General features: G+C 49.5%; 2 protein-coding genes across 13 annotated transcripts in view; one reads left to right on the forward strand and one right to left on the reverse strand.

The window, feature by feature from the left end:
- Positions 1 to 562: 562 nt before the first annotated feature.
- PRR14L (proline rich 14 like) lies at positions 563 to 19,072 on the reverse strand. Its single transcript, XM_034438506.3, has 8 exons — positions 18,731 to 19,072; positions 17,436 to 17,520; positions 9,051 to 14,181; positions 5,082 to 5,150; positions 3,776 to 3,926; positions 3,253 to 3,359; positions 1,348 to 1,419; positions 563 to 1,096 (listed from the first exon to the last, which is right to left on the reverse strand). Exons 1-8 carry the CDS (start codon positions 19,070 to 19,072, stop codon positions 817 to 819), a joined length of 6,237 nt encoding a protein of 2,078 aa, XP_034294397.3. The 3' UTR covers positions 563 to 816.
- Positions 19,073 to 19,160: 88 nt separating this feature from the next.
- The window catches only part of DEPDC5 (DEP domain containing 5, GATOR1 subcomplex subunit), a 56,710-nt gene continuing 53,334 nt past the window's right edge, over positions 19,161 to 22,536 (forward strand). For 8 of the 12 annotated variants that reach the window (XM_087880082.1, XM_034438512.3, XM_087880084.1 and 5 more), the window contains exons 1-3: positions 19,161 to 19,423; positions 20,965 to 21,140; positions 22,162 to 22,249. In XM_087880082.1, the coding sequence (XP_087736208.1) occupies positions 21,047 to 21,140; positions 22,162 to 22,249 (182 nt within the window). In that variant the 5' untranslated portion in view covers positions 19,161 to 19,423; positions 20,965 to 21,046. Of the gene's footprint in view, positions 19,424 to 19,679; positions 19,870 to 20,964; positions 21,141 to 22,161; positions 22,250 to 22,536 lie in introns of those variants that run through there. The other 4 variants (XM_087880088.1, XM_087880090.1, XM_087880089.1 and 1 more) reach the window with 3 other exon arrangements.

Here is a 22,536-nt window from a genome sequence, read left to right on the forward strand (position 1 = left end):
AGGAGAGGTGTTGAGCGATAGTCGAGGTGGTAGAAGGAACACACACACACAAAAATGAAGGATTGTTGAGGTCTCATTGCATTCTGGCGTCACATCACAATTAAAATTTCCTACAAGTTCGCTAGCCCTAATTCCAAGACATAAGAGAGAGGAAGCCTGCAGAACAGACTGATGAAGGCGGAAGAGAGCAAAGCCACTTCCTAGGGTTCCTGCGTCTCTAATGAACCTCTGTGCTGGGTCCCCATGCAGCAAAACAAACAAAGTGCCATAACTAGGTATGTCTGCCACAGAACACAATTTGGATGCCACACACAGCTTCTCTTCTTTGAGCAAAACATGCTTGCTGATGGACACAGTGGGCCCTGCTGCCCAACGATGCAACTAAGGAGATTTGCTAGAAACAAACAAAACTAAACTAAACTAAACAAAACAAAACCTTAAAAATCCTTCGTCCTGGCTGCCACATTACTAGGGTTCAAGAACAAGAAGAGCAGCAGAGGCAAACCCACGGCTAACTTCGGGAAGTCTTTACAATCCTAAGGTCTCTGAAGGTGCTGTAGCCTTTGTTTAGCCTTTTTTATTAAAAAAAAAAAAAAACCAACCCCACAGATGTAAATTCCTTGTGACAATGGAGGCTAAAGACAGGGCTGTTTCATAAGGTTAACAGAAATTAATTATTCTCCTCCAACATGTAGGAAAATATCACTATATGGTTCAGTCAGGTAGGTTGGTCCAACCTTGGGAAAACAAGATTCCCTTTCCAGGCACACCAGATCACTGAAGCGCCACAAGCTCTTCCGGCAGATTGACCCAAACTCAACTACCCGATGAAGCTTGTTCCTGTGTCTCCTCCTTGGCAAAGAAGGTCTCAAGGTCGGTCAGTTTCTGAATGAGGAGGACGTCAAGTTCCCTTCCTTCGATGGCCGCCTTCTGCGCCCGAGTGTAGCCGCCCATCACCCGGACTCTGCTGCGAGCTCTCCTCTTTCGGGGAATGGTGAAGTCCTGGAACTCCAAAATCCGTTTTCTCTTCTGCTGGCTGATAGAGATTAAAGACCCATTTTTCTCTTTTGGCTCTTCAAAAATGGTTTCCAGGCACCTGAAAAAACCCAAAAGGGGTGAACTTTGGGCATCATCATTATAATCTGAGCAGGGGCCCAAAGCTCTTTCACACAATTAGCAACCGGGCTCAAAGCCACAGAGCACACCGATGTATAACCCGTTGCAACTATGGAGCAGATGTAGAAGGGAGACCCACTCAAGCCATTTTCCCACAACTTTCTTTGTGCAAATCACCAAATCCCCCATTCCAATGCTATGCTGTCTACACGCTCCTGCTAGGTAACCAACCTGGTTGCCGGGGGAGATTTGTAATTCTGATTGGTATAGATTTCCTCCAAGCTGAATTCGGTCTTCTTTAACCTGGAAGGCAAAAGGAGGCAGCAACTCACCACCAACTCATCTTGTTAACTAATAACATCACATCTCAAGAGCCGTTACCATTCTTTATGGTAGCTGCTCTTTTATGGTAACCTCTCTACTTCAGAGAGGAGAAGACTTTCAGCTATGTACCAAAGCTGCTTTATCATAGCTGGGTGAAGCAAAACACCTCAGGCAGGGAAGGCTTCAAATGGCTGCAAATGTTAGCAGCGTCATCATCTCAGCTGCAGACCTATCTATAGGCTCCAGAGCTGTTTTTGAAGTATTTAAATAAGCAAATACACATAAAACACCACTTTTTCTGCTGGCACCGAACCCTTCCGGTAGGATGGCTGCTCCACCTATTGCTCCCACGCATCATGCTGAAGATATCGGCACACAATCACAGGATCCCTTGGACCAACAACTCCTGTTAATGGATGGGGACATCTGTGGCAAGAGAGCCTTTAGCCAGCCGTGAGGAAATCACCAGGAAGCACTGAGGATGGTCATTCATGCCCTTGTCGTCTCGGTTACACTACCACCACGTGCTGTTCGTGTGTCCTCCAGCTACAGCTGGTATGGAAGATAATGCCCATTTGCTGATGGGAGCACACTGATTAAGCTAAATGACACCAGAGTGTTGTCGGAGCCCAGATCCAATTCAAGGTGCTGCCAGTTACTCATACAGCTTGGCCCCTTGTTACTTCTGGGGCTGTCTTTTCCAGAGAGAACCAGGACTGGACTCAGGAGCCCAGAACTGCCTGCCCGCCCCAGTGCACCCTTTGCAGTTTGGCCACGTGATTTGGGCCATTTGCATCCAGAGGTTTCTTGGGAAAGATCTTCCTAAGGGAACCAATACATCTTATGAGCAAGATTAAATAAGGCTACGTCTTAAATCTTTTATAGTATTTTTATATACATTGTTTTTAGAGTTGTGAAAAATAGTGGCATACTTTTATTATTTTATTGCTTCACAGTTTTATGATTGTTTTACCTAATTGGTCTGAGTGCTACTTGCGTGAGCCATCCAGAGGTGCTTCAGATTGGCAGCCAAATCAATAACAGATACAAATGGGGCCAAGGAACTCAATGCCTCTACAGAAGAGAGATCTGCTTCCTGCTCAGCTTCTGATACAGAGGGGCCCCCTCCCTGGAGCTCTGCAGAGTCACCAGAGGGGTTGCTGCCCGGGATGTTGGGAGCTGTACTGGAAGGCTGCCCTTCTTTCTGCCACAGAGCTCCTCCGGAATGGCTCCACGCGCAAACTCCATGGCCTCCTGCTACTCCTAGTTCTTCTGTCTGGATACATCCCATGTGGGTGAGGGGGGGAGGGGGGGGAGGAAGGCATTTACATCAAAGCTCAGGAAGAGAAGCAGAAAGTCTACTGCAGCTCCTCTGTCTTCTTATCCAGTACTGTGACTGGCTGTGAGAATAACCTTGAGGAAGGGCTGCAGACTGAGCCTTCCTCGTTCTCATGAGGATAAAGGCAAGAGACGTTTGGGGGGGGGCAGGTGCTTCCACAGTTGTAAGAGTCTGTTACTGCAACCCTATAATAAGTTTCAATATTCATATTTTCAATATCCACCTCTGGTCTATTTTGAAGGGCTGACCGTATGCTGATCCCCCAACCCAGAGAATGATCTGGGTTTTTCTCAACTGGTGGGCACCTCTCGGGCGCTTTCACAGAAGTAACCCAACCGCCCACCGGTCTTTCCTAACACCCTCCCCATCCCCGGAAGGCTCTTCGGTTAGACATGCCGATCCTCCTAATCCTGGGCAGCTCCTAGGACTTCACAGGTGCCAAGCAAGTAGGCAGATGAAGGCAACAGTCCTACCTCTTTGGTCTGGGAAGCCCCATGGGGGTGAGGTTGGGGTCTGGCTTAGGAATCGTCTTCCGAATGCGGATCTGAGACACTTTCTTTGGCCTGTTCTCCGACTCATCCTTGGGGGGGGGGAAAGAGAGATGTACATTTTCAGCATTAGTCCAGATGGGCCTCTCCCCATCTGTCCCTCTGGTCCATGTGAAGGATGATCTCGGCTTCTCCTCCCTCAAGTCCTTGAATGTCTGAGCCGCCAGAACAGGACAGCTCCCTTCCGTGGCTTTCCCAAGCCTTACGCTGAACCCCACACTGGCTCTTCCAGGGACCCTTAGATGGGGCTAAGAGATGAGGAGATCCTGGAGCTGATGCTCACTGAGAGTAACCCCCATCTCCATTCCCTTCAGCCCCAGCAGGCTTTCCTTATCACATGTTTATTTCCACCCTGGGTAACTTACTCTACCAACAAATATATGGTCTCTGTGCAGCAATGAAAAGCACCCGAGTTAGTATGAGGTCTCGTCTCCACTGCACCACTTACTTTTTCAAGCTGAGCTCCAGTCTTAGGCGATGCCGGGACAGAAGCTTCGTCTCCATCTCCAGATCCAAGAGCTGGAAAGCCTAAAGGAGGGTCAGCCGGTTCGGGAGCTTGGCAAGATGTTGGCAACAGCACAGACAAGATGGATTCCAACCTAGGAAAGGGGCAAAGGAAAGGAAAGATGGCTGAGCCCAGGAATCTTTGGAGCTGTTACACCGTGACAGTCAAGTCAACCATCCATGGCAAGCAAAGTTAGATGGTAAGAAACGGAGGGTGTGTCAAACCGGGAAGTCAGGAAAGCTAGGCGGTTCAAATAAATATAAAGGTTTATTGCAAGTTTAAGCTGTCTGCAAGAATCTGAACTAACAGTCAAAGCAAATTAGATAAGAGACAAGAGTTGATGGAATTCAAGGTGGGCTGGACTCTCGTGGGTGTGAAGAGACTCCAAACTGATAACACTCAGCCTGGTCATCTTCCACATGGGGGCTGGTGGAGCCCTGAGCAACTTAAAAGGACAAAGTAGGTTGCAAAATGAACCTCCCCCCCGCCCCCCGTTGACCTGAACAAACAAAGGCAGATACTGTGGGGACCTTCATTAACCAAAAGAGAAACCACCTTTCAGTAGAATACTTAAAGCAGGAGGGTTCTCCAATCAATACTCAACTGTGAGCGAATAAGCTTCCCCCCCACCCCCCCAAAGCCCCCCAGCCTCCATGCCTTCCTGAAGGCTCAGCTGCCAAGGCTCCCCAGCTGTCTCTGCACACGGGGGCAGGGGGGGCACACAATGCAACCCTGGGGGTGTTTTTTGACCTTTCCTTTTACTTCTAACTGTTTTACCGGGAGTCCTCGATTTGCAACTATTTGTTTAGTGACCATTCAAGCTACAACGGCCCTGAGAAAAGTGACTTATGGCCAGTTTTCACTCTTACAACCGTTGCAACGTCTCCACAGTCATGTGACCAACACTCGGATGCTTGGCAACTGACTCTCACTTAACAACCATGTTCATTTAACAACGGTAGCAAGAAAGGATGTAAAATGGGGCAAAACCCAGTTAACAATTGTCTTGCTTAGCAAGGGAAATTTGGGGCTGATCTTAAGTTGAGGACTACCTGTATTATGTAAACTGCCCTTACTGTACTGACACTTAGGTAAGACGGGTAGAGTAGAAATAAGACATAAATTCTAAAAGGGGAGCCAGGCTGAAGAAGATGACGGATGAAGGGGGAGCTCAAGGCAAATCGAACAGAATTGCTTTCTTTTGTATCTAAGGAGGTTTTGGGTGGGGGGAAAGGAGGAGCGCACTGACCTCACGTCGTTCTTCACAGCCCTGGAAGTGTCACTTGGCAGGCCGGGCACCAGGGGAGGCAAACTTAGGCTGGTTTAAAGTGGGGGAAAAATCACAGAAAATAAACAGAAAATTAGAACATAGCACAGAATGAGACATTATTCATTGAATCTATATTCCAAGGAAGAATTAGAATTAGAGCTTTCCTGGCCTGTTTGTCTAGGACAGAGGTTTTCAAATTTGGCCACTTTTAAGATTTGTGGACTTCAATTCCCAGAATTCCCCAGCCAGCATGCGCTGACTGGGGAATTCTGGGATTTGAAGTCCATAAGTCTTAAAGTGGCCAAATTTGGAGACCGCTGGTCTAGGAAGCAGAAGTTGCGCTGAAGGCAAAAATGGACACCTGAACTGGGTGGGAGGAAGCTCCCTCTGGCAGCAGCCCAGCTCCAAATGGCTTCCTAAGACAAGGGAAAGCTTATCCCTGCCACCACCCAGCCCTCCGTTGGGCTGCCATCCTCCCTCCCACTCTGCCGGCACCTCTGAAATGGGCAGGAAAGGCCAGCCTCGAGGAGGGCATTCCTAGCAGGAGCTGGACCGAAGCAAGGAGCTTCAACCATGCAAATTCATTTGTTGAGCACAAAGGGCAAGGGATTCTGCCTGGACACGCACTGGAGAGACTGACCGAGTTTTGAGCTTCCACTCCAAGAGGCCTTCAGATGGACCAAGAGCAAGTCCAATTGCAGGCTGCAAGCGGTGAACGTTTGGCCGGGGGGTGGGTGGGGGTGGGAGGCCTGATGAGCAATGCGGGGGCAACCCTTCCTGCCTCCCATCTCCAAGCCTTGGGGCCAAGGGCTCTTCCCTGGGCAGGCTTTCATCAAACCTTCAGCTGGAACCACCGCAGGGCTTTGTGGAAAGGCCATTCAGAAGCCATCTTTGCTTTTGCAAAAACAGAAGCTTGATTCTACGTGAGAGAGGATTAAAAGGCGGAAACCCCACCTTGACCCGAGATTGAAACCTCACGCAGGGGCAGGAGGCTAAAACATATGAAGAACGGTTGCAGGAATTGGATGGGTGTAGTCTACTGCAAAGATGGATGGGGGCACGTTCCTGGAAACATCAGGGCATGGTTCAGTTTGCTAAATAGTTGGGATGCTGGCATAGATGCCGCACCATTTCTCCCAGCAAATTGAGGTGTGTGTGTGTGCTAATTAGCCCCTCTGATCTCACATTTCTGAGATGGCCGATTTTACTGCCCTTTGGGGTGACATGATAGCAGTGTTCCAATATTTGAGGGGCTGCCGCAAAGACAAGGGAGTCACCCTATTCACCAAGGCACCTGAAGGCAGGAGAAGAAGCAACCGGTGGAAACTAACCAAGGAGAGAAGCAACCTGGAATTAAGGAGAAACTTCCTAACAGTGAGGACAATTAACCAGTGGAACAGCTTGCCACCAGAGGTTGTGAGTGCTCTACCACTGGAGGCTTTTAAGAAGAGACGGGTGAAGTCACTTGTCTGAAAGGGTCCAGGGTCTCCTGCTTGAGCAGGGGGTTGGACTAGAAGACTTCCGAGGTCCCTTCCTGCTCTTGTTATTCAGTGAAGCACTTGGCGCTAGCCCAGAAACTAACAAAGCTTGCAGAATTACAGAAAATCCAGTGGAAGAGACCTGGGAGTCAAGACGCCTGCTTGCACCTGCCTCCTTCCTAACTCCACTTGTTCAAACATCATACAGTTAGTCCTCAAGTTATGACCACAAAGGAGCCTACATAATGGTAATAATGCAAGGGTCACCCACATGACTGACCGCCTATGGGAAGCTCGCCTTCTGAAAGGTTCTTACATTTCAGCCACCCAACGAAGGGCAAGCGGCCTCTTTGTCTTTGTCTCTTAGGTGGTTTGGGAAGTTTCACTCCAAAGCAGCAATTATAAATAAAGAAGCCAATCTCCTCCTTGGGTTTGGAACGTCACTTAAGTTTTGTTTAGCCAAGAGAAAGGATTTTGTTTGCATGGAAGCTCCATCCTCAGAGTCTACAAATGGTGCCCTGGGACACTTTTAAAAAGCCCAACAGCCTTATTGGCTTAGGCAAAATGTGTTGCCTTGGGTTGGTTATCCAGCAATTTCCTTTGCAAATTTTCCTGACTTGAGCTCTAGATTAGGGATGTCCAACCTTGGCAACTTTAAGACCTGTGGACTTCAACTTCCAGAATTCCCCACCAGCTATGCTATGCTGGTTGGGGAATTTTGGGAATTGAAGTCCACAGGTCTTAAAGTCACCAAGGCTGGACACCCTCGCCTTAGATCAGGGGTGTCAAACTTGCGGCCCGCATGCATCATGGGCTGCCCATCCCCACCCCCAGTTTAGCGAAGGGGGAAAAAGTCATGATACGTCACGTGACGACAATGTGACGCCACAAGTTTGACATCCCTGCCTGATAAACAGTGATCTTCATGTGGGGAGAAGCAGCAATTGGGTAACTTCTAAATAATTTTTCCCATTAGGTTTAGTACTACTTAACCTGTTTTATCATTTTTATTGCTTTTTTTCCTGTTATCACCTGTCCAGCAGAAACAGTTTTGAGTTTGTTAACTCATATTTACACCTCTGTGATCGCAAAGGGAGAAAAGAAACTGAATTTTTACAGAATGCACATCCAGCCTAGAAATCAAACCACCCAACTGTCCTCCATAAATCAATCTCCCCATCTTGCCAAATTGAGCCAGGGGAAGAGAGGGCCTGGGGGAACGTTCCTCCCTGCAGCCAGCCTTCTCTGCTGCCTCTCTACTGCCTGCCTAATGCCACTTTTAAGGCAAGGGGAGCCCAAAGGCTGACTCACCAAACCTCTCCTCCCTCAGAATCCGGGGCTCTGCACCAGCTTCCAAACAGGAGTGAGGTCATTCACTTTTCTGCAGCCTATCTCCTGGCCCCTGGTGTGCCATGTGTGGCTGTGAGGACGTGAAGCTGAGGTTACTGTCTGCCTTTGTAAACGGCAGCTACAGCCAGGCAGAAACACTTCCCAAGGCTAAGCTCAGCCCATCCCTTTGCCCAAAGAGCAGTAAAATCAACCATCTCAGAAATCTGAGATCAGAGGGGCCAATTAACACGCACACACCCTTCAATTTGTTGGGGGAAATAGTGCGGCATCTATGCCAGCATCCTAAGTCTTTAGCAAACTGAGCCATGCCCTGAGGTTTTCAGGAACGTGCCCACATCCCTAGGAAGCCTCATCCCATCCAGACTCTTAACCCATAAAAGGGACAGATAGCAAAGAGTGTGTGGGAGTCCTAGGAGACCGGAAGGAAGCAGGAGGCAACACCTGAGCATTTACAACCATTATAGGCAGGCAAGAGGGCTGTCATTCAACTGCCAGGACCAGGTGCTCCAGGAAGCAGCCCATTGTGGTACGATTCTGGACCCAGATTGAGGACCCAGATTGTTGGGGGCAAGAGGCTGACTCTGTAAACTGCTTAGAGGGCTGTCAAGCACTGTGAAGCGGGATATAAGTCTAAGGGCTATTGCTATTCTGTCTGGGCTTAGAGTTCAGCTCTAAGAGCAGAGCCTGGCTTGGAGTTCGCCAGGGATCACAAAAAGAACAGCACACTGAGACGGTTCCTGATCCCAACAAGTATAAGAACTTTTGGAGGGAGTTGGAGGCCCCTTTGCGAAGTTTAAGACTTTGACCAGCTGTAAGGGCTAAGAACCAGCAATTTATTTATGTGGTTACATCTACTTGTAAATCCTAGCACTGTGGAGTTAACCCCAAGCAAAAGCTTATGGAAGGTGTTTGCTACAGTAAAGTATTGGGTACATACTTCTCTGTTGTGGAGTGTCCTTGGACAACAAACAACCCTCATAGTGGCTGGGAGGGAGAGAAGCAGAGTTAGTGGGATCTCCCTGAACAAGCGGATTTACCCAACATGCCTAAGATCTCCCACCCGAGAGAAAGAGAGCACCATACATACAGGCTGATTCCCAGGAGGAGGACAGGCATTTACCTGCTTCTGTGGCTCAGGCCGGCCGTGGCAGGGAGGGCTGCTTGTCCTTTGCTGGAACTGGAATGCAGAGCAGTGGATTCGGAGAGATGGGTGGACGGTCCATGCTGGCTCCAGATGGACAGGACGCTGCCCAGCAAAGAGGGCAAGGAAGGGAAGAGGTCGGCCGACACAGAAGTGTAACACTGGAACCCCTTTAAGCCCTGAGCAAACTGCAGCTGGCTCAGCCGCTGGACCGCTGGGATTCGACTGCTGGGGTGTCGTCTTCTCCTCGTCCAAGCACGGTAGCAGCCGGGGGAAAACAAAGCTAAGGCTGTAGGGAGGCCGGGGGTCGGGCAGCCCGTACTGCGAGCAATGGCCTTTCCCTCCTTGGAGGCCGATGCAGAACCGGGCTCAGCGTCTTTCTGGATTGCCCCCGTGATATCTGGGCATCTCTGAGGCAGAAGGAAAGAGAGGCTCCACGCAGAGGGCTGCTGAAGTTGTGGACGCCCCAGAGCAAATCTGGGGATGAGGCTTGGGGACCCAGTCTTGGGGAGCTTCCTGGTGGGGCCAATGTCCATTTGGTGAGGGAAAGACACTGGGAAAACCGGAGTCCTGAACCCGCAGGAACTGTCGCTGCTCAGCTCAAAGAAGCACAGGATTGTCGACTCAATGGAATAAACGGGCAGAGCCTGGGAGCCCTCCATCTTGAAGCAGCAGCTGCTGAACCATGGGGGAGAGCGCAACTTTAAACTGATGAAGGAGAAGATTTCCAGCAGCCTCCTCCTCCTCCTAAGCGGGCTCCACTTGGCAGCTGAAGAAAGCAGCACCCTGCGAGGCGGGAAGGGCTGGCATAGGGGGGGCAGCAATTTCTCAGCTAACCAGGAGAGCCTCGTCAACAAGGCGGCATCTTTGGGCTGCCCGGTGAGCCAGAAGGAGGTCAGAGTGCTGCTCCGGTGGCCTTGCTGCTTTGCTGGGGGGTCCCAAAGAATGGCTTGCGGGGCTGCCGGCTCAGTGGCTAATTGTGCAGAATAAACAAGCTGCCCCCTTTCCCCAGGGAACGTCTCAGAGGGGCCCTTGGATGCCAGAGGTTTTGGTGCCCTTCGCCGGTTTGGCATGCCAACTTTTATGCAGGCCACTTTCCCGAATGTTGGAAAAGGTCTTTGCAGGCGCAAATACCCAAAGATGCCAGTGCTTCTGCTTTGACGGCAGCCAACAGCTCGAGCGAAGCTGCTGAAAGCTCCAATGGAGCTAGGCCACCGGTTGGCCTGCCGGCTACGATTCCAGAAGTGAAGATTCAGGCTTGCCGTCTCTACCCACCTGCGGCCTCTCTTTTGCCTTTTTGATTCGCTTCGCGTGTGGAAAGGGGGTTCCTGCTGCCGCCTCTTCTGCCCGGCTCTTCCTAGAGATGCCAAAGTGGGCCGTGCAGCATTCTCATTGGAGACGTTGCCTGGAGGCTGTCCAGTTGCAAGGCTCCTTCCCACTTGGGGCTTGGCTTTTGGGGGTGGCAGCTGAGGCCCTGCTTCAGAATCTCCCCTCCCGATACGCTCAGCCACCATGTGCCCTTCCAGCCCTTTCTCTGAGCCTCCTGCCAGCTCCTGTCCGCTCTCAACCTTCAGCAAACGTCTTTCTTTCATACTGGGCCCTGTGGGGGAGCTTGCTAACCTCCCACCTTTTAGGCCAGAAGATGATGACACTGAGCTGCAGAGGGTTTCTGCTGCTTTCATTGAGGAAGAGAAAAGTTTCGCCTGTAGCGCACAACTCGGGCTCTCTACATGCCCCCAGGTCACCGATGGCTCTGGGGAATCTGTGGCTTTCCTGGAATCAGATTCTGAAATGCCTTCAGGTAAGCCAAGAGGAAGTCCTGGGTGTATCGCGGCCTTGAATGAAAATGTGACCTTCCCACCCCTGAAAGGAAGCATTACATTTTCCAGGAGGGCTTCTGAAGACTCCTTAGTGTCAGAAAGAATGCGAACTGGAAATCCTTCCGCCATCCTAGCTGTCCGGCCGGCCTCTCTTGGGCTGGCTTCCAAATCCTGTTTGGCTTCCAAGAACTGCTCTAAAGGATACAGGGATACAGGCGCTCCTCCGCTGGGACCCTTGAAACGCTGGCATGTCCTCTTGTGAGTTAGAGGGCAGGCTGCAGCCGCATCTCGTCTGGGGGAGCTGCTCAGCCTTTCGCTTCCCAAACCGAAGGGCTGGCTGCAGCCATCAGCTTCTCTTTCAAGCAGGAGAGCCCCTCGGCAGTGCCGCTGGGCAGGAGGAGAGCTGTGAGCTTTCAAAGAAGGGGACATTAATGCTGCCTCTTTTGGAAATAAGCACATTTTTTTATTCTGGGAGCCTAAGCCTGCAGATATCAAGCTAGGTATTTTTCTTTTTCTGTATGATTTTAAAAGTAGTCCTTTCATTTTTTCCTGACCTTTAATTTTGGCAGACACTGTAGAGCCTGTTTGAAAAGGAGATGAAACCAATTTGCTGGCAGACAATAATCCATTTATAATATTGAACTCTGATAGACTTTTGTGGACTGATTCAGAGGCGAAATGGAGATCATCGGTCTTCGACTGAGCCCGATTTTTCACAAAATCATTCTGGTTCAGTAACTCAGAAGTAGACTCTGAGCATCTGAATAGTGTCCTGGGACTTTGTGATTCTAAAAAGTCTTCATTCAGTTGATTGCCAGTAAATTCTGACCCTGTATTATTATTGGATGATTCAACAATGATTTCTTGAAATGGACCTTGATGATATTCTGTTAAAAGTGCAGGAGCTGGTGGGGTTACTTTCAGTTCCATCTTTGAATGCAATGATTCATTTTTATTACACCGGACATATTTTATAGCCGAACTGATAACAGTTTGCAAATCATGATGACTTAGTTTCTTGTAGAAAATTAAGGAAGGCTGCTGGCATTTTAGAAACTCTGTCTTTGGTGAATCATTTTTCTGTTCAAACAAGGTGCAACAATCAAGGAAATAACATGGATAAAGAAATATTTTCATCTGATAAATGGGTTCCCTCTGCTGAGCTGAATGTTTAGTACATAAAGAGGAGCCTTTTTTATTTAAGTAAGAGAGGTGACATGCTGGGGAAGAGGGGTGAATCCGATATGGTTCTTCCTCTTCTAGGCACTGACCTTTCCTAAAAGTGGCTCTACAAAGAAGGGAAGTTTTGCTCAAGTCTCCATCAAATGCAAGATGAAAGAACAGTCTAGTATTGTTACGTACTGTTGCATTTCCTATTGTTTTCATTCCACCAGCATCAGCTCCAAAGGAAGCTTTGTGGACTTCTACTCTTCCATAGGGAGAGAAAATATTACTCTTCCTCTGCAGAATGCTTTTGGAACCACCAAAAGCATCTCCACCATCAACACGCTGGTTTTCAGCTTCTGCCTTTGGCAGATTAGAGCAAGGAACCTCCAGAGGATGAACAGAGCCCAAGGGGCTTCCGGCCCTATCCAAGGCCACCCAGTTACTTCTGTAGGGAGAGCAACTGAAACATTTCTGGAGAGAAAAGAATCTCACACTGGACTCCAAAAGGGCTGGGCTTATTCCCAAGCTGAAGGAGATTTGGGTGGCTGCCCCTCTTCTGCCTCTTTGCAGATTTTTGCAATCTAAGAAGATATTCCTTGCCAGGGCGTAGATCTCCTCTGGAGCAGAAGAAAGATCATTCACGGTTCGGTCACTAAAGCGGAGTGCTTTTCTCCAGAAGGGTTCCATAGCAATCTCCCCATTTTCTGCCCCTCTCAGCACCCATCTGACCATCTCCCAGGCCCCTTCATTCATTACTGCCTGGAGTTTGCCAATGGCTTGGCTTGGAGCAAATGCTTCCTTGTGATGAAGCCAGGCACCGGTGCTTCGCATCACAATGACTCCCTCTGGAGACAGGCTGTCCATGGGCCCTCCATGACCTGAGCCTGGGTCAGCTTTCTGGGCAAATGGAGATGGGCCATGGAGCTGAGGGACTTTAAGGCTTTTTTCATCAGCACACACACTGATCTCTGTGACACGGAAAGAACTGGTAGCACACCGAGGCAGAGCTAAATCATAGAGCAGGAGGGCCGTCCTCAGATTGTCCTTAGGCTCCACTCGGAGGGGCAAGCCATTCCCCCCCAAGTTCAGCTGAGGAGCCAAGCAGCTGAGAAACGCAGAAGCAGACTTTATACTGCAACTGTTCTGAAAGAACCCAAAGTTATTTCTTTTCAACAAAAGAGCTCCATTTCCTTTTCCCAAAGTGATACATTTTTCATGGCTGAGAGAAGAACTTCTATCCTCTTGAACACTGCTGGCCTCTGAAGAGCTCACTCTTAGCTCATCTTCAAATGCTGCTTGGACAACATCACAAAGGGAGGAGCAGCCAATTTCGGAATGCCGGTCTTTTGGCCCCGTTAGCTGTTCATCTGGACTTAGAAATCTGCCGTGTTCTGAAGGAAAACGTTCTCCACCTCCTCTCCAGCAGCCGTGCACAGCAGATCCTTTCTGGATGTCAATTATTCCTTTATGCACAGGGCTAGAAAAAAGATCCACGCTGTCATCCCTCTTGTGCTCAACGTTGGACAGCTCTCCCCGAGGGCTCCCTGCCTGTAACGGAGCCTCAGCCATTTGCAGCTCAGAGGCTTCTCCCAGATCCTCCATCCTTCCACCGCTCGGACTGCTCTTTAAGCTTCCCTCTTGTACTTCACGGGCAGCCTCAGAGAGATCCATGCGGTCACCCCAAGGTGTGCTGCCTTCAAAAGCCTGACCTGTGGTTTCAAGCCTCATGCCTGGTGGGCAAGCTTCCAAAGCCAGAGCAAGGCTGTGTTTACTGGGTGTGCCAAACGTTTCTTGCTGAACTGATGGACTGTTAAAAACGGCATTCATTTCTTGGCCTGAATTCTGAAACTTCTCTTCCCCAGCCTGTCTGGCAAAGGCTGGTTCTTCTTCTTCTTCAGACGAGGCAGGACTGAGAAGCTCTTGAGAGACGAAGCTGCCATTTCCTGAAACTGCAACTCCACCTGAGCACTGACTGGCCTCAAGCAGCACACCTGTCCTCGCTTGGGCCCTGGGCTCTCCCGTGTTACAAAACAGCCCAGTCCCCTCAGCCTTCATACCTGGAGCTTCTTTCGGGAGCCTGGATTGCTTTTCAGACACCACTTGCACTTTTGCTGGGCTTTCTTCTAGAAACACAAAAACAAAAGAAAAACAGGACTAAGATGGGGCCATTGTCTTTTAAAATAACCCTAATCCTGATCCTCACACTGCCCATATTACAGTAGAGACTCCTGTGCCTAATGCTCTGTCTCTCCGCGGTGCCCGTCCCCACACCCTCAAAGGAAGTAAGTCCTCAACTTCCCCCACCGAAATCCTTCCTAAACACCCACAAACTTAAGGACTCGGTGTCCTCATCCACTCAGCAGGTGACCTGGAAGCAAAACCCGGAAAAAGGCCCCACTTGATACACTGGAGGAACGAAGTTATAATTTTCTGTCACTACCTGCCTGGTTTCCACAAAGAGGATTATGGAAATATGCAGCTGGCTGTGTGTGTGTGTGGCGGCTCCGGTTCATGACAGCCAGGTCTTAATTTGACAATCTGAGTTCTGCACAGCAAGGTCCCCCCATGCAAGACCTGTGACCAGCAGGACACCCTCTGCTCTGTGGACATGTCAGAACTCGAATCAGGTTCTAGAATTCAGCATGCGCTACTGCGGTGTTTATGATGAAAGCCAGAGGAAGTGCTTCAGATGTCACTGATTCAGGGTAGGAATACATGGAGGAACTCAGAGCTCATCCTGGCCAAACATGGAGGAGGAGTCTGGGAGCATCTTTTCCCCTCAAAAGAGCTCAAAGCAGCCTCTTCACTGAGGCTTCGGTCAGGGAGGGAGACTCTGCACTGGCCATCCTTTAACTTTTCCTTTTGTTTTATTGTAATTATTTGGATTGTTTTGAGTTGCCTAGTTGAGAGTTGGGTGGTGAACAAGTTAATAAGTATTATTGATTTTTCATTAATGCATGATACACATTTTTAAAAAAATAATCCTAGAAGGGAACTCTACCTCTGCTGATCAACTGGAGAAATTCATGGACAATGGACCCACCTTCCCCGCTCTGAGGGCAACGGAGGTTCTAGCAGAGGGCAGCTAGGCTAGGCGAAGGGGTGTCAAACTGGCAGCTCCCCCCTCCCCCCGTGAAGGAGGAAAACGTTGTGAAACGTCATGTGACGGCAACGTGACACCGCGTGTTTGACACCTGTGGGTTAGGCGAAGGGGAAAAAGATGGCCAGATCAGAAGGGGAAAACTATGCTAGCAACTTGACAGGCCCAATATAACTGACGAACCATTTTTATCCTTTTCAATAAAAAGAGGTCAAACACGTTTTTAGATAAGGATCTTGCTAGATGCTGGCTGGGGAATTCTGGGAGTTGAAGGCCACACATTTTAAAGCTGCTGAGGTCAAGAAATACTGCATGACATCACTTTGATGGTACTCCCTCACTGGTCAAACTGAAACATCCCTGTTTAGGTACATTAGCAATGTAGTCCAAGGGCTTAACCCACTGGCAATACATCTTTTGCATTTATATGCAAAGCAAGGAATGATAGGCAACGTTAAGCAAAATGCTTGCAAAACCATCCCTCAGAAGACAGATACACAGGTACACACACACGCAAAGGGTTGTAGAGCCAATTTGGTGTAGGGGTGCAGGCATCAGTCCAGAAACCAGGAGACTGTACTTCTAGTCCTGCCTGGGACACAAAGCCAGCTGGGTGACCTTGGGCCAGTCCCGTTTGGTGATGCAATGCCTGGATAACCTTGAGGAAAGGAAAGACAAGGGGCTGCCTAGGAAACCATCAGACAAGAGAGGCAGCTAACCTCAAACTCTGGAAGGACCCATCCTAATCAGTCTAGCAGTTAAAAGGACTGGAGGGAAGGTTATATTTTCAGACTTGCAAGAATCTGTTAATGCGGCCTGACAATAAAGTAGACATAGTTCATCCAGTCACATTTCCTATCTGGTTTATTCAGGAAAGCCAACATTAACCTTGCAAGTCTTCTACTTCCTTCCAAAGAGAGGAATTTCAAGAATGGCTTTGGATCCTCAAGGACCTCCACTGACCACTGACAGCCATCTTGTTGCAGCATCAGCAGCAAGCAGATGCATAGATGACTAACTTACAGAATGCCAACCAACAGGTAGCACAGCAACTGGGGCAGAACTTGCCTCAACCAGAGGCTCCACAGTTCTTCTGCGGGCGGGAAGTGTCTGAAGGGGAGGGTGAAATAATGGAATGCAGGGATGGCCTTGAGAAATGGGGAGAGAAAAGGCTGCCTAGGAGACAATTGGACAAGAGAGGCAGGGCCCCCCACAGGATTAATGGTCGGAGAAACAAAGAAGAAAAGAAAAGAAAAATAGAATAGAATAGAAACAGAATAAAAACTTTATTGCCACCTTAAATGTACACTAATCAGCATACATTAAAATGAAATTTTGTTGCATTCAGCTCTCTAAAAGATAACCACTATACACGCACACAGAAACATCACAGTCTAGTTTGAATGTATACATACACAACCTGAGAGTTTACAAGACGGATGGCATAAAAAAAAAAAAAAAATAAGGATTCTGTTACAGAATTTAGTAATCCTGCTGGAAACACTTCAAAACCTCCTCCCAGAGGGGAGAAACAGATCCTATAGTGGATGTGTAGGGTTTCTAACAATGCTTCAAGCTCTAAGCACATAGCGCTTATAAGCAGTATCTTGAATGACAGGAAGTGAGCTTCCTATAATCTTCTCAGCTATCCTTACCACTCTCTGAATGGACCTGCTATTTGCTACCACCAAAGCAAACAGTGGGGCAGTTTGTTAAAACACTCCCAATCGTGCCTCTGGGAAAAGTGGCCACGACAGAAGGAAAAAGATGTGCTCCTGATCCGACGCAGGAAATGCAGACACTGATTTGCACGTTCACTAAAGGTAAGGTATGAAGGACCTGCCCTAATTCAACATATAGTTAAATTGGCAGGCAGGAAGTTTGTATTTTCAGATTTTCAAAAAATATGTTAATGGGTCCATATGACAGTAGATTTAGGTCATCTATTTGTGTTTCCTGTCTGGTTTACTCAGGGAGGCCCGACCAAAGGAAGCAATAGCAAACAACTCTTGAAAAACCTTGCCAAGAAAACTGCAGGAACTATTTATGTATGTATGCATGCACGCATTCATGCATGTATGATGTATGTATATATGTACTGGTATATACACATGTACATATTCATATATATACATGGAACATACATACACAGAGTGCCTCTCAGTCATAGTGAAGTGGGGAGCAGATTTTCCCCACCTCCAAATGGGCCTTACCAGCAACGTTTGCGTTTGCAAAGCAAAGCCACGGAAGAGCCCCCCAAATAATGCATGATCGTACCTGGATTCTGCAGCAAGTCTTTTATTTCAAGGCAGGAAGGACTAGAAACACGTTCTCTCCCCTTCTGGATTAGCTGAAACTCCTCCTGAAAGGAAAGCAGGTAAGTTCATCAACAGAACAGTAGGAGCACGAGCAGAGTTGGGGGGAAAGTCAGAACTTCCTGAACACCTTTCCAGGCACAGCAACAGTATCCCAGTCTATCCATGCTTGGAGGCAGGTTTGCTACAGCCGTGGTCCCCAATCTTTCTGGCTTTGCAGATCAGTGGGGGTGGGAGAGGGGATGGCTGTGCACGTCTCGCCTGTTGCTTCCACAGCCTGGTTCAGACTCCTGTGCTAGACAGTCACAAGCTGCCTTCTAAAAACAACTGACCTCCAACTTCCAACAGCATGAGGATCTGAGACTTATCACCCGCCAATAGTTGGAGGGGCACAGTTTTCTCACAAAAATGCATCTCCCAAGGAGCTTTTGGTTTTCTAATATTCTAATATATTTTGCTGCCCATGTTACTTTCTTGCAGCAACCAAGAGCCTTGTGGCTCCTTGAATTCCAACATTTATTTCTATAGCATAGCAGCTTTTTTGGGTGAGAGCCCCACTCAACCATCAAATGCATTGAAAAGTGGGATTAGCTACTGGCTGTCCTGCAGAAGGGAGAAGAGAAACGCTGGGACATTCATCTCTGGGGCCCTGAAAAAATAAGTGTGTGATATATAAATTCTGTGTATTAAGAGAGACCTTTTATGTCCTAACACCCCCAGGGCCTCCCTGTGCACCAGGCTGGCAACTATTAACTGGAGATTGCAGGATCCGCAATATTACAACTTCTAATTGCTGCATTTCCCAGAGTTTTGGGCTTGAGGTAGATGAAGCTGCTTTTCAGTGGGGCTGCTCTGGCCTCTCCCTTGTGGGCGTTTGGAAACGTTGAACCCAAGACTTCTGTTGGAAAGGCCTTGGTGCCTCCTGGTTCTTTTCTTCTCTCTTCGCCTCCATTTTTCACCTTTTTGTGCTCTCCAGTTTCTCCCTGGCTGCTTTGTTTTAATTCTAATCCCTCCACGGATGTTTTATTGCGTGTGTGTGTCTGCAGGGTAAACCACGGAGAGTCATTTGACTTCTGAGGGGGCCTAAAAGTACTCTAAATAAACGCATCAAGAGAAGATTTTATTTTTAAAACTCTGGGAGATTTTAGCGATGCTGAAGCTGAGGGAGTCTTTGGCCCCAGCAACCCTCTTTTCCTGGAGGGCCACTTCGGCCCCTTTCAAGCCTTCAGAGCCACCGGGGGCCCCTCCGCTTCTTACCTCTCCCGGCCGCCCGTTTCCTCCGCAGGTGGGCAGCCCCGGCCGGGCACCTTCCCTCGGGCCTTCCTCGCGCCAGCCCGGCCTTTCTAAGCCGCCGCCCCTCATCTCCCGCCGCCGCCGCCGCCGCCGCCGCTCCGGTCGCGACGCTCGGCCCTGCAAGGGCGGCCTCCGGAGGGGCTCGCGGGCGTCGAGGTCCCGGCCATGCGGCTCCCGGGGCAGCGCCCAGCCCGGCCTCTCGCCCGCCGCCCCCGGCGCCGCGCAAAGGGCGGCCGAGGCGGGGCGCTGGGCGGGCAGGGCGTCCCCCGGGCCGGCGGCGTGGAGCTCCCGCCCCGCCGAGGACATGCGGCGTCCGTCCTCCCTTGGCTCAGGCGGCGCCGCGGAGGCGTGGCCACTCCTGGACGGAGAGGCGGCTGTTAGGCGGGGACGCGGCGGCCCTCGGACCACGCGAGGCCTCCGGAGCCTCCTGGGCCCCGGGAAAAGCCCCGCCGGGTGAGGCGCGGCGGCTACCTCGGCGGGCGGCAGGCCGCGGCCCAGGGCGCCGGCTCCGGCATCGCGCCGCTCTCGCTCTCCCCCGGGGCTGCCGCTCTATGGTCGCGCCCTTCCTCATCCGGGCACTGCCCCGGACCATAGAGTGGCGAGGGGCGGTTTCCGGTCGCGGACTTCCGGAGGAGACCCAGGCGGAGGCCGCGCCGGGTGAGTTGCCGAGGAAACGGCTCGCCGCGCCGGTCCCGCTCCGCACCCAGGCGGTGTCAGGAGCCGCGACCGCCCCCCCCCCCGTCTCGGAGGTCGGAATCGGCGGCCCTGCGAGTAGAAAGCGAGGGCGGCTGGGACGAGGCGCTTCCTCCCTTTAGGCCTCGCCCTGCGCGGCGGCTCCTCTGCTTGCAGGGCGGGGCTCTGGCGGGGCCGGGGGTTGGGGCGAGGCCCTCGGCCGGAAGGCGGAGCAGAGAGCAGCGCCGTGCGGAGTGGGAGAAGCGGGGCCGCCGGTCTGTCGCCGGCTTTGGTGCCTGAGGCGACGATCCAGGATAGGAAGCGAGGAGGAGGAGGAGGATGGAGGCAGCCACGCAGGCGGCCCCCCGGTTCCAAGGCCGGCTCCGTGGGACGCTTTGGGGGCTCAGTTTCAGGCCCCCGAAGAGGAAAGCGTGAGCTCTTTCGATAGGGCCACAGGCAGCTGGTGGGCTTTTTCTAGGGCAGAGGCCTGACACGCCAGCCACCACCTCCATTGGGGCTCAGAAAAGCCCCTTTCCTTAAAGGCTGGGCTAGCGTGGTCTTCAGGAGGCTCCCCAACCTGTGAAGGTGGCTGGAGGGACGTTAGAGCTCTGGGTTATTTAGCCACAGCCTTAGACTTCCAAACCGCTTCACAGTCCTTTCCTGCCCTCTCTAAGCGGTTTACAGAGTCAGCCTCTTGCCCCCAACAATCTGGGTCCTCATCATCCACCTCGGAAGGATGGAAGGAAGGCTGAGTCAACCTTGAGACAGTCAGGATTGAACTGCTGGCAGAAACAGCGGCTCAGTTACATGATCCCTGCAGAGCTTCCTTTTCCTTCAAAATAAGCTGTTTATCACAAAATGCTCATTGCAGCCTGACCAAAGGAAATCAAATGTGGATTTCCAAAATGGGCTGTGCTGTCCATAAACACAACATTATAAAAGTCTGGACTGAGATCAAGCAGAGGATCTTACACTTTGACATGCAGAGGGTTGCCTCATCCCTCTGCCTTGGTGAGTGAGATATCTGTTGCTCACCTCTCCCAAATCCTTTTCCTCACCTCTTGTGCCCTCATAGATAAGGGCACTTCTGTACCCTGGGCCACGTAGATGCCCTGTCCTGAGATTCAGTAATATCCCTGCTAAGATTATTTGGGATGTGTGGGTATTGAAATTGAACCAGCTGCACACATGTTCAGTTGAATTGCCCAAAAGATCATTGTTGGAGGTTGGAGCTAAAATCCCCTCTGACTGTAAAACGTTTGAATTGGTCCTAATGGGCAGCTAAAACATCACTTTTATGAAGCTTCCAAAAAAGTGATTAAATTTTCTGCTTGTGAAAATCAATCAGAACAAGCCATTTCATCAGAACAAAATCTAATTAGGCATATCTGTTAGAAAAAGGATTTTTATATTGGATGCTTTGTATTTTAATTATTTTTTTTAGCCTATGACCGTACAGAAATAAACAATATATAAAGCTGTTGGCACCTGTGAATTTATTTTGCTTTGCTTTGGCTTCCTCACAGCATACAATGGAAGAGGAATAGCTTCTCATGTATTACTTGCTTTTGTTCTGCGGAAAGTAGAAAGTTGTCTAATACCTGATTTATGATAATCAAGAAGAACAAGAATTTGGAAATCAAGATGAGAACCAACAAAGTTTACAAGCTTGTCATACACAAGAAAGGCTTCGGAAGCAGCGGTTAGTAGCCTCATTGAATGGGCCTTGGGGTGCCCTGAAGGTGCAGGAAAACACTAATAAACCTTTTGCCCCTTGGGTGCAAAATCTTCCAAGTTGTGCAATATCTGGACAGCAACAAGGCCTTTTAGGGCAAATTTGAGGTTCCCAGCTTAATGGTAATGATAACACTTCCTTGTAAAATAGTGGGGGGGGGGAATTGCAGTCTGTTCAGTGGGACATTTTCCCTAATAAGATTGCATAAGATGTTAAAATCATTTATGTTTATAACTGACCAACTTTATAATGTGTTCCATCATATGCAGGGAGGCTAAGACATAGCTGTTTAGTTTATTCTTAGGATGAGGTTTGAATTTGAAGTGAACGCCCCTGCTCTCAGTTGCGATGCTTTCTGAGTTTAAAAACTCTGTCATGGCTGCCTCTTTCCTATCTAAGCTTCCTGAGCTGACAGCATGAATTTAGCAAGGGTGGGGAGGAAAGAGGGAAAGATTGAACTGTAAGGAAGAAGGGGAGGGTGGAAGCCCAGCTGAGCCTTGTGAAAAGCTCCAGCCAGCCAAGGTCAACTATCTAAATGCAGAGCTGGGAACTGAGAACCTGTTTCCTGAACAATATACAAGAACCTGATTGGACATCAGATAAGCTGATGATTGCTGATAATTGCAGAGAAGCTGGGGGGGAGACGATTGAGAGGAAAAATTACTTGATATTGTTTGAATAGAAAAATCTCAGATTCAGCTTACGCTTCTTCTGTAACTAAGAAGAAGATTCAGCTTACGCTTCTTCTGTAACTAAGCTTTACTAAGCTTTAGTAAAGTATATTCTTGGCAAAAGCCAGGAAGAGAAGAGGGAGTCGTTCTTTGCTAGATGATCACACTCTCTAGGTTTTCCGTGTATTTCCCTCAGCCTGGCACTCATCCCATCTCAGGCGTCTCAGCTTTAGTGGCATTGAGGATAACTTTGGAACTGCTATGAAAGTTGCTCTAAACTACAAACATCTACAGGGGTTCTTTTCCAACTCTTTCAGATGATGAACTTATGGTGAACCCCAAAGTATTTCTTCAGATCAAGTTGGGAGATATAGTGGAAATAGCACACCCCAATGATGAATACAGGTGACTCTCCTTGTGGATGGATCTGTTTTGGGACATAATGCATGATGAGGAGGAGGGGCAGTTCCAGAATTTTGCAACGGGGAGATAGAAGGCCTCAGCACCACAAGCTGAACTGGTATTTTTGCTTTAGCTGGAGAAAAGTGGAAGCTGCTGGGAAGTCAGGGGGAGCCAGTCAGAGGGAGAAAACCTTGTCACTGTTTCTTTGTTTCAAAAGGCAGACATTGCCTGCTTCCATTTGGGGTTCTTGGTGGTATAGAAAACATCAGTATGTAATAATATATCTATAA

Source organism: Pantherophis guttatus, chromosome 17, assembly GCF_059756535.1.
Source record: "Pantherophis guttatus breed Tessera chromosome 17, ASM5975653v1, whole genome shotgun sequence".
Taxonomy (NCBI): Eukaryota; Metazoa; Chordata; class Lepidosauria; order Squamata; family Colubridae; genus Pantherophis; species Pantherophis guttatus.

Coding starts and splice junctions, on each gene's coding strand:
- PRR14L (XM_034438506.3), bottom strand. CDS start 19,072: ATGTCCTCGGCGGGGCGGGAGCTCCACGCCGCCGGCCCGGGGGACGCC. Junction 17,521..18,730: donor GAAACGGGCGGCCGGGAGAG/GTAAGAAGCGGA, acceptor CTTTCCTTTCAG/GAGGAGTTTCAGCTAATCCA. Junction 1,420..3,252: donor GGGCTTCCCAGACCAAAGAG/GTAGGACTGTTG, acceptor TTTGCCTTCCAG/GTTAAAGAAGACCGAATTCA.